At 54.6% G+C, this 9,305-nt stretch overlaps 6 protein-coding genes across 6 annotated transcripts, besides 8 other annotated features; all 6 read left to right on the top strand.

Moving 5' to 3' along the window:
* Window positions 1-269: 269 nt before the first annotated feature.
* Window positions 270-902, top strand: Tco025E_02735 (charged multivesicular body protein 1; the record flags this gene model as incomplete). The annotated part of the gene is made up of 1 exon (XM_029369658.1): window positions 270-902. One exon carries the CDS (start codon window positions 270-272, stop codon window positions 900-902), a length of 633 nt encoding a protein of 210 aa, XP_029230241.1.
* Window positions 903-1,386: 484 nt separating this feature from the next.
* Window positions 1,387-1,944, top strand: Tco025E_02734 (putative trans-sialidase; the record flags this gene model as incomplete). The annotated part of the gene is made up of 1 exon (XM_029369657.1): window positions 1,387-1,944. One exon carries the CDS (start codon window positions 1,387-1,389, stop codon window positions 1,942-1,944), a length of 558 nt encoding a protein of 185 aa, XP_029230240.1.
* Window positions 1,944-3,155, top strand: Tco025E_02733 (putative peroxisomal targeting signal type 2 receptor; the record flags this gene model as incomplete). The annotated part of the gene is made up of 1 exon (XM_029369656.1): window positions 1,944-3,155. The coding sequence occupies one exon, from the start codon at window positions 1,944-1,946 to the stop codon at window positions 3,153-3,155; it is 1,212 nt and encodes a 403-aa protein (XP_029230239.1).
* Window positions 3,156-3,191: 36 nt separating this feature from the next.
* Window positions 3,192-3,238: a microsatellite.
* A 225-nt stretch (window positions 3,239-3,463) lies between these two features.
* Window positions 3,464-3,484: a microsatellite.
* A 230-nt stretch (window positions 3,485-3,714) lies between these two features.
* On the top strand, window positions 3,715-4,260 carry Tco025E_02732 (uncharacterized protein; the record flags this gene model as incomplete). Its single annotated transcript, XM_029369655.1, has 1 exon — window positions 3,715-4,260. One exon carries the CDS (start codon window positions 3,715-3,717, stop codon window positions 4,258-4,260), a length of 546 nt encoding a protein of 181 aa, XP_029230238.1.
* Window positions 4,261-4,532: 272 nt separating this feature from the next.
* Window positions 4,533-4,572: a sequence feature (A-rich).
* Window positions 4,573-4,790: 218 nt separating this feature from the next.
* Window positions 4,791-5,981, top strand: Tco025E_02731 (Trichohyalin; the record flags this gene model as incomplete). Its single annotated transcript, XM_029369654.1, has 1 exon — window positions 4,791-5,981. The coding sequence occupies one exon, from the start codon at window positions 4,791-4,793 to the stop codon at window positions 5,979-5,981; it is 1,191 nt and encodes a 396-aa protein (XP_029230237.1).
* A 296-nt stretch (window positions 5,982-6,277) lies between these two features.
* Window positions 6,278-6,312: a microsatellite.
* A 238-nt stretch (window positions 6,313-6,550) lies between these two features.
* Window positions 6,551-6,589: a microsatellite.
* A 428-nt stretch (window positions 6,590-7,017) lies between these two features.
* Window positions 7,018-7,056: a microsatellite.
* A 52-nt stretch (window positions 7,057-7,108) lies between these two features.
* Window positions 7,109-8,197, top strand: Tco025E_02730 (putative phosphoribosylpyrophosphate synthetase; the record flags this gene model as incomplete). The annotated part of the gene is made up of 1 exon (XM_029369653.1): window positions 7,109-8,197. One exon carries the CDS (start codon window positions 7,109-7,111, stop codon window positions 8,195-8,197), a length of 1,089 nt encoding a protein of 362 aa, XP_029230236.1.
* Window positions 8,198-8,212: 15 nt separating this feature from the next.
* Window positions 8,213-8,234: a microsatellite.
* Window positions 8,235-9,043: 809 nt separating this feature from the next.
* Window positions 9,044-9,061: a microsatellite.
* Window positions 9,062-9,305: the final 244 nt, after the last annotated feature.

The raw sequence follows: 9,305 nt of genomic DNA, 5'->3' as shown, positions 1-9,305 counted from the left end.
TCTGCGTGAAAAAGTCTTTGACCTCCTTAAGGCGGCGGGGGGCGTCTGCGGAACGGGGGGGGGCACGAGGAGCACCAACGCCGTCGGGTCGTCCCTCCTTCCCTCCCGCATGCGCTTCCTGCCTTCCCCTGTCGGCACAGCTGACCACGGCTGTCTTTGCTTCTCCTTCTTTGCTCCAGTGAGGCGTCGCTGCAGTGACGCAGTAGTAGTGGCAACGGCCCTTGTTCCGCCGGAAAAAAAAGGGTAGTCAGTCCCTCGTGCGGGAAGAGATGAATAGCGATAAGCTTTTTGACATCATATTCAACATGAAGTTCACCATGAAACAGATGAACAAAAGCGCCAGCGCGGCTGAGAAGGCGAGCGAGAAGGAGAAACTCCTTGTAAAAAAGGCGCTTGAAAAGGGGAACCCCGAAGCTGCCCGCATCTACGCACAAAACGCCATTCGAAAGAGAAACGAGTCGTTGAATTATCTTCGCCTTGCCTCCCGCATCGACGCCGCGGTGTCACGAATACAAACGGCGGAGAGTATGCGGGCCGTGACCGCGTCGATGAAGGGCACCGTGCGCGGGATGGCGAAGGTGATGGAGTCGATGGACCCGATGAAGATAGCCAAAGTGATGGACGCGTTTGAGCAGCAGACAGGCACGCTTGACGTCAACCTTGGCACGATGGACGCCGCCTTTGAAAGCACGCAGGCCGGGACCGTGCCTGTGGGCGAGGTGGACTCCCTCATGAGCCAGATTGCGGCTGAAAACAACTTTGATATCAGCTCAAAGATGAGCGGGGTGCCTCTGCACAGCCAGCTGCGCCCGGCGATGGCGACAGGGAGGGAAGCGGAGGAGGATGCCGAAACCCAGGAGATAATGGAGCGACTGGAGCGCCTGCGCGGCAATGCCGTGTAAACACGCGAAGCCAGCGAGAAGCCGTGAACCGAGTTGACGTGGCTCATGGCGATGACGTCGTGGTGTTTGTTGTTTTGCTTTGCTTCTGGTGCTCGTGTTGGTTGCGGCGCCGGCGTCCATGAGTTTGTTTTCCTGAGGTATCCTACGGGAAGGAAGTGACGAAAAAGCGGAAAACGAAAAGAAAGAAAAAACGCCTGAGGCACATCGGCAGCAACGGCAACAGCGACAGTCGTCTCGGGGTTCGAGAGGCCGCAGCAACGCCTTGACCCCTCTGCGTTAGTTCAAAATTTCTGCATTCCATCTTTATCTCTGTGACTGTAAGTGCTTGGGTGCGGCACTGTCCATTATATTTTTTCACCCTTTCTTTTCCATCCTCTTCGCCCTGTTGCTTGTGTCTTTATATATATATGTGCGTGTGTGTGTGTTTTTTTTTTTTACTTCGCTATCCTTTACTTTCACCTTGCCTACATAAGTGCTTGGAGGGATGCAGAGAAGCGTCAAACGTGCGGCCTCTGCCGGGGCTGACGAAGTTCCTGTCACCCGCAGGCGGCTGCGCGACGGTGTGGAGGCGGCGGAGGCGGAGACTGAGGCGGAAAAGAAGCGACCAAAGCAGGAGGCCGTCGCGCCCCGCCGCGCCCCCAAGGACGAGGACGAGGAATGGGAGGACGCCACCGACGACGAACAACAAGAGGAGGCGGAGGACGGAGAGGACTGCATCAGCGTGGATGAGGGGCTGGGCGAGGTGATTGAGGAGGAGATCGTCGACGAGGACGAGGATGACGACGAGGACTACGCTGAATTCCAGCGTGAGGCGGATGCCGTGACGAAGGGCCTGCGACGCGTCACGTTTGACGCCGACGCCGACGCGCTGCAGACGCAGCAGCTGCAGAAGGGCGGTGACGGGGAAGAGGAGGAGGCCGCGCCCACCGTGTGGCGCAGCGATCAGGCGGGGGAGGGGCGCAGCAGCTCGCGTACTCCAACAAGGCATACGACTCCTTCTTTCAGTTGCGCACGGAGTACCCGTCTCTCTCCTTTGATGTGATGCGGGACAGGGACGCCGTGGGTCACACCACATATCCGCTAGCGCTCACGCTGGTGTGCGGCTCACAGGCAGACGAGCTCTCCAAGAATCAACTTTACGTGCTACGCATCACCAACATTTGCCGGACAAAGCACGATGGCGAGAGTGACAGCGACAGTGACGGCAGCTACATTGGGGACGATGGCGATAGCGAGGACGACAAGGATGAGGAGGAGGGTGAGGAGGTCAACAACGGTGAGCCCATAGTGCAGCATCGGACCATTTCTCACTACGGCACAGCAAACCGCCTCCGTTGTGCCCATCATAATACAAACTTAGTGGCTGTGTGGTCAGACGCTGGGCACGTTCAAGTATTTGATCTGGAAAATGAGGTGACAATGTTGTGTGATTACAAGAACTGGGTAAAGAGTCAGGGGAAACCTACGGTGCAGAAAAAGCCCTCCGCACTGGTCTTTTGTACGCCATCAACGGCGCACAGAACTGAGGGGTATGGATTGGACTGGAGCCCCACGGTTCAGGGCGTCTTCGCTTCTGGAGACTGTGACGGAAACTTATTCGTCTGGCAGCCCTCTGATGATGGCCGCTGGCGGGCGGCTGCCAGCAGCACAAGTGAGACGCAATCGCCTTCAGTCGAGGAGATTCAGTGGAGCCCCACGCAGGCCGATGTGCTTATCGCCACCCGCGTCGGTGGCGTGGTGGAGGTGTGGGACACCCGTGACATGCGGAAAAGTAAGATTCACTGGCAGGCAGACCCCACAGACATCAACGTTGCCGACTGGAACAAGGCACGACAGGCTTCACACCTGCTTGTGACCGGCGCCGACAGCGGGGCAGTGGCGGTGTGGGATCTCCGCAAGGTCTCTGAAGCCACTCCAATTCAGAGGTTGCCGTGGCACAGGGGGAGCATCACATCGGTAGAATTTTCTTTGCACAATGAGAGCGTGCTGGCCGTGACGGGAGACGATGGGCAGTGCACGCTGTGGGACCTCAGCCTTGAGCGCGATCCCAGCGAGGAGAAGGAGGTGATCGGCGAGCTCTTTGGGCGACAGGACCTGACAGGCATTCCCGACCAACTGATGTTTCAGCACCAGGGGCTGGAGCACCCGAAGGAGGTGCACTGGCATGCGCAGATCCCTGGCATGGTGATTACGACCGACTACTCCGGGCTGCACCTGTTCCGGCCGATGAACTGGCGCTCGCTTATGAAGTAAGAAGGAGGAGAGAGTGAAGGCAAGACACGCACAAGGAAAAACAAAAAAACAACAACAACAAAAAACATGGATTCAAAAAAAAAGGAGGGATGAGGGAAAGAACATTTTGAAGAGCAGAGAAAAGTCAAATGAAAAAGAAGAAGGGACACAAAGAAGCAAGACCGAAGGGGGGGGGGGACCGATGAAGAAAGAAATATGAAAAACCAAGACAAAACAACAACAGCAAGAGGCTCCTGGGAGTATGGGGAAGAGGGGCACCTGCTTCAGCTTCTGTCGAGTAATATCGGCTAATACTGCGCCTGTAACACTAAATATATATATATATATATTGCTTCCTACCCTTTTATGAATTCATTTTCTCCAAAGCTGTTTTTACGCTGGTTTTATTGGCACTCGCTTGTTTCCCTTCCTTCCCATCACTTTTTTTCCCCCCTGCTTTGGGGTGTCTCTTGACGGCCCCAAGCTTAGATTTGAGGGCCACAACGGGCTTTACTTCTACTGCCAAGTCAAGCGCCATTAGATCAGGAGGGAGTAGAGCGGCATATCCCATCTGGCAGCCATGAATCTACTGTTCCCAATTGCCCTTTTGCTTGTCAATTGGAGCATTGACTCCACTGACCCGGAGGTGCGGCAGGCTATCACCTATCTCTTCATTCTGGTGCACGTGATACTTTTCGCCGTGGCGATTTATCTCTTCGGCCGCATTTTGGTCCGCAATGACACCCGTGCGTTGCAGGTGACGGACTCGTATTCAAATGAGGTCCAGCAGATGACCGTGGCGGACTACGACTTTTCCAAGTGGCGCGCTTTGTTTTTTATGAAGCTGCTGTTACCACTCGTGGTGGGCCAGTTCGTGGCGTCGCGGTGGGAGACGCCCTTCCCACTGCTGCTGCAGTGCGCCATGAACCCTGTCACGATGTTTCGTTCCCCGCTCTTCCAGCTTCACGTGCTGGAAAGGCGGGAGGAGGGCGACTTTGTGCGCCCCTGGAAGGAGGAATCCGCCGTGCCAGCGTGGCTGCAGCAGATGTGGGACACGTTCCAGGCGAATGAGTCGGCCACGAACTCGGGCTCACCAACACTAAAGAACAAGAGGCGGAGGTTGTAAGAAGGGGAACACATATTACTCCCTCCATAAAGAAGGGAGTGCATCGAGGTGCCAACGACAACACCAGCAAGAAGCAAACGGGAAAATGTGACGAGACGAGGGTGTGACACCTTGAGTGTTTTGTCCATGCAGGCAATCGTAGGTTGGCCAAACGCGTACTCCTTCACGCCTTTGCCCGTGGGTGGACAGACGCACGGAGGCACTCCCTTTAATTCCTGCATGCATTATTTGCTTGCATACATGCGGGAGCACACATGAAGTTTTCTCATTCAGCTTTTTCCTTTTTCCTTTTTTTTTGCTTGTTTTTTGCTTCCATTGCAATGGATGCTTGTATCTCTTGCCGTCTTTTTTCCCTATTTTATTTTTATTTTTTTCCGGATTGGGCCATGCGGCACTGGCGCGAGGCCACACACGCCGTGGCACTCAGGCGAGCAAAGCATCAGGTCAAATCGCCGAATAGGCGGGGCGGAAGCGGGAGGAAGAATAACCAAGAAGACAGGAAAAAAGAGGGGGAGTAGGTCGTGGTCGCCATGCACGGGCTCCTGGAAGATGCGCTGGACTCCGGAGACGTACTGGAACTAGAGAGGGCCATCGTCAGTGCACAAAGCACTCTCTTTGCATCGCCGCAGCAGCGGCGTGAAAGCAACTACCTCAGTGGTGCCTTGCTGAAGTGCAGGAAGGCGCTCGTTCAGCACCTCGAGGAGTGTGGATCGCTGTTAAAACCACTTCGGCGAGCCTGCCGCAACCTCGACGAGGAGGCACTGAACGACGCACTCCGCAAGGTCCAACTTGCACCCTCTGAACTGCGTCGTTACATGCGTACCGACATTCAGCAGGCCGAGGCGCTGCGTAGCCGCATGCGCCGTGCTGCGGAGGAAGCACACATGCTTCTCAACTGCAGTGATTGGCGAGAAATAGAGCACTTCCTTGACGCGAACACGGCCATACTTTCTGATCAAACGGTCGTAGCACTTATGCGGCGAAGGGAGGCTCTCTTCGCACAACGCCGTACAATGCCCGTGGCCCCCTTAGTGCATGTGCCAGTGTTGTCGTCAGCGCCTTTTGCTACCGGCTCCTTGCGAAGAGGCGAGAGTAAGGAGGTCACTGAGGCCATGGGCCAGGGAACGCTAGAACGTGAAGAAGAATGTCATCGTTGCGTGTTAGTGAAGGAGGAGCACAGTCAACGTGTGTTGTGTCTGAAGTCGGTGATGGATGCACTGGCGTTGTTGCTGTCGTCCACCGGCAGTGATTCATGCACGTCGACGCAGCGTTGTGAGGCACAGGTGGAGAATGCAACGACGCAGCGGGCGACGCCAGGCTCATCCCAGTCGAACAGATTGCGGAGCAGCAACAGTTGGGGGTTTCCTACGAGTACTGCGGCAACGCCAAATCTTTCGCCCATAAAACTGAGTTTGCTGATAGATTCCGCCCCTCGGCCGCAACAGCGGCCGCCTGCACCCGGCACTTCGGCCGCAGTAGGAGATGCCGACAACAGTTTAGATTTTGCCGTGACGCGTAGAGCCGCTTCTTCCATGTTACGAGAGCCCCAGTTAGTTGTGTCGCCGGGAGTGTTGTCACAAATTCGTGCCTTGACGCAAGAGGAGGAAGTTCATCGTCATGACTTGGAGGGGAGCGAGAGCTTTGAACGCAGCGTGTTTCTTCTTCCAATGGCTGCACGAAGTGTCCTCCTCACACGCGTCTTGCCGCGACGGCAGTTGTAATATATATTTTAATCCGTACGGGCTATTCTATCCACCTCCTACTCACTTCCTCTCTTTTTTTTTGTATTCTTTATTCGGCGTTCTTCTTCCTTCGTTGTATGAGGATGTATTTCAAATGGTTCTTACGCAGAGTTGTTGTGTGTTGCTCCATCTGCGCTTCTGGGTTCGTAGCAGTGCTCCATTTGGTGCCGCTTCTTCTGTCTTATGTGATTCACTTGTTTTTATTTTTATTTTCCTCTGCCTTTTGGTCTGTGTGAAGTGTTTGGCCATGTCAGGTATAACTCAGCCCCGGCAGTGCTGCGGTCGCTGTGCATGCGGCTGCGGCTGCTGCAGACTCCTTCGTGAGGCCTATGCCGCTCGCGAAGAAGAAAAGCGAAAGCGGGGTGCGCGACGTGCGCAGAACAAATGGAGCCCCTTGGACGTGCCGAAGATGGGGCAGGCGGCACGGCATTTTATGACTGACGAGCAGCATAACAATCGGGATGCAGCAGTCAAGCTACGAATGCGTTTCCTGTACTAGTTGTTGAGGGCGTGTGAGGGTGTCCACGTCTTTTTCCGCCCCGTCTCTCTGTTGTTGTTGTTGTTTTTATTCGTTGCTGTGTGTGTGTGTGCTCACTCCTGTTCTCTTCTCCTTAATTTCCCTTCCTCCCTCTGTGCACGGCTGCAGGCCTGTGTGTCCCCACGCCCCACGCGGGGGCGTCGCTGTGGCTAGCGGCACCCGCCTGTTTGCGTTTATTCTGTGCATGGCGGGCACTGGGACTACACGCATGTGTGTGCTTCAACCCCTTCCAACAGCAAAAAAATATTAGAAAAGGAGGAGCGAAGTCGGTCTTCAATCCTGTTGCCATTCTTGCCTTCTCAGCTTGGGCAATTTGTTGCCGTAGTTTTCTTTCTTTTATTATTCCTATTCCTACTCCATTCCAGCTCTCTTGCTGCCTGTACAGCCTGTGTGCGTGTTGAATTGCACTCCCTGCTGGTACGCGCAATGTTCTCCCCTTGTCTCTCTTTTTCTCCCATTCCCGTTCCCGCGTTTACACTCCCCCTCCTCCTCCTCCTCCTTCTCCGCCCCCTCCTCTGCAGAGGAAGCAGGGCCTTGCTTGCATCCGTTCTCACGCGCAAGGTGAAGAATGCAACTGAGAAGCGACAGTTATCCCTCGCCCCAGGGACAACGCGTGGCGGCGGGAGAGGCGTTTTTTTACTGCGAGCACAGCCAGCCCAACGTGGAGACGTCGTATCGCATACGCCTCATTTCTGGCACATCAAACTCCGCCCTGTCGGAAAGTGTGGCAAAGTTTCTGAATCTCTCTCTCTGCCGCACGGACATCAAACGTTTCGCGAATGGCGAACTGAACATTAAGGTCATAGATGACGTGCGCGGCGATGACTGCTTCGTCATCCAACCCACGGCCGCAAATGAGGAGACGGACCTCAATACGTCCATGATGGAGCTCTTGTTGCTGGTGCACACACTGAAGCTTTCATCTGCCAAGCGTATCACCGCTATCGTGCCGTATTTTGCATACAGCCGTCAAGACAGAAAGACAGAGCCTCGCGTGCCTATTTCGGCATCGGCGGTGGCGCAACTTATACAATGCATGGGTGTGGATCGAGTGGTGACGCTGGACCTGCACTGCGGCCAGATCCAAGGCTTTTTCCGGAATATGCCCGTGGATAATCTTCTCATGTTTCCTGAATTCGCGACATATATAATGAGACAGCCGTGGTTTGTAAAGGAGAAGACGGTGGTGGTGTCGCCCGACGCGGGCGGCGTGGAACGTGCCAATGTCTTGGCAGACCGCATCGGTGCCAGCCACATCGTAACAATCCTTAAGCGACGCGTGGAGGCTGGCAAAGTCGACTCCATGCAGACCGTCGGCAACGTCGACGGCTACACTTGCATCATCGTAGACGACATGGTGGACACGGCGGGCACCCTCTGCAAGGCGTGCAACCTGCTGAAGGAGATGGGGGCGGTGCGCCTGGTTGCCTGCGCCAGCCACGGCATCCTAACGGACCCGGCGTGCGAGCGCATCTCCAACTGCGAAGCACTGAGCGAACTCGTCGTGTCGGACTCCATCTCGCAGCAGGCCAACTCGCAAAAATGCAGTAAACTGACGGTGCTCACCATAGCACCACTGCTCGGGCGGGCCATCGACAACCTTCACCGCGAGGCATCGCTGTCCTCCCTCTTCTTAAAGGGGAGGGACTCCAAATAGGGGCGGTGCAAATATACAACGAAAACAACAACAACAAAGTAAGGGCAGTGGCTGCAAGGAGCGCGTGAAAAACAACAAACCAGGAGAAAGCGGCGCAGGGGAGATGATACACTCAGCTCCGCTTTTGTATACATACGCAGCTATGTATTTGCCGTGGGCACGGACAAGGGGGAAAAGAAAAAGGATGATTTTAACTCTGGAAGGCGCCTGCTGTTTTGCTGATTAAAAAGAAACAGTGAGGGGGAAGGGGAGAGCTGGCTGCCCTGCCGTTAAAGCGAGTGGACGGGCGAGACAGAGACGATACTAAAAGAAAAAAAACAGTCCAAGCGCAACAAATGAACCCAACTGGGCTCATCAGCAAACACATGAACACGAAAAGGAATAGGAAAAAAAAACGGTAAGCAACGCTCCACCCACGCGAAAAAAAAAACAGAGCAATAAAGAGAATATTGACTAAGTCCGACGGGATACATCTGTTTTTAGTTTGGGTAGAGTCTCTGAGAACTCTACCCATGTTCCTTAGCCTATGACTCACCCCGCCACCAACACAACACGACTGGTGCCGTCACTTTTTTTTGTACGAAATTGGTTTACTGCTTCATGTCGTGCCTGCCTGTGTCTCGCGCTATTTCTTATTGAAACGGCTAGTCGTTACGAAGCAAATTTTATCGCGCGGCATCGATAACCATGTGGTGGCGCGTAACGAGTGGCTAAAGAGCACCAGAGAGGAGTAAAGTGACGCAGGTTTGTCTGGTCATTTCTTCTTTGTTTGGGAGCTTCCTTGAGGACTGGTCGAGGCTTGCGAAGTTTTGCCAATAACTACCCCAATGAATTATATGCTTTTTAATATATATATATATATATTTTACAATGCACTGCTATAGAAATTAAGCAAAATGCAAGTTTTGACAGGCATCTCAGTTCTCAGGCGGCGCCTTTCAGGGATGCACTCCGCCACTCGCCCATTGTAGTCGGGTGTGGGGCGGCTGGCCGGCGCGAGGGCACTGGCGTTTTGACGCGGCGTGGCGGTCCGGCGGGGCTTTTTGGTTGAGTTCCGCCCGGCACGGTTGGCCGCTTTTGGGGGACCGGTCTGCCCGCTGATAGCGTC

The sequence above is a fragment of the Trypanosoma conorhini genome (assembly GCF_003719485.1).
Source record: "Trypanosoma conorhini strain 025E chromosome Unknown Tco_14.4_contig_00112, whole genome shotgun sequence".
In the NCBI taxonomy this organism is placed as follows: domain Eukaryota; phylum Euglenozoa; class Kinetoplastea; order Trypanosomatida; family Trypanosomatidae; genus Trypanosoma; species Trypanosoma conorhini.
This window is presented reverse-complemented; position numbering and strand designations above follow the sequence as displayed.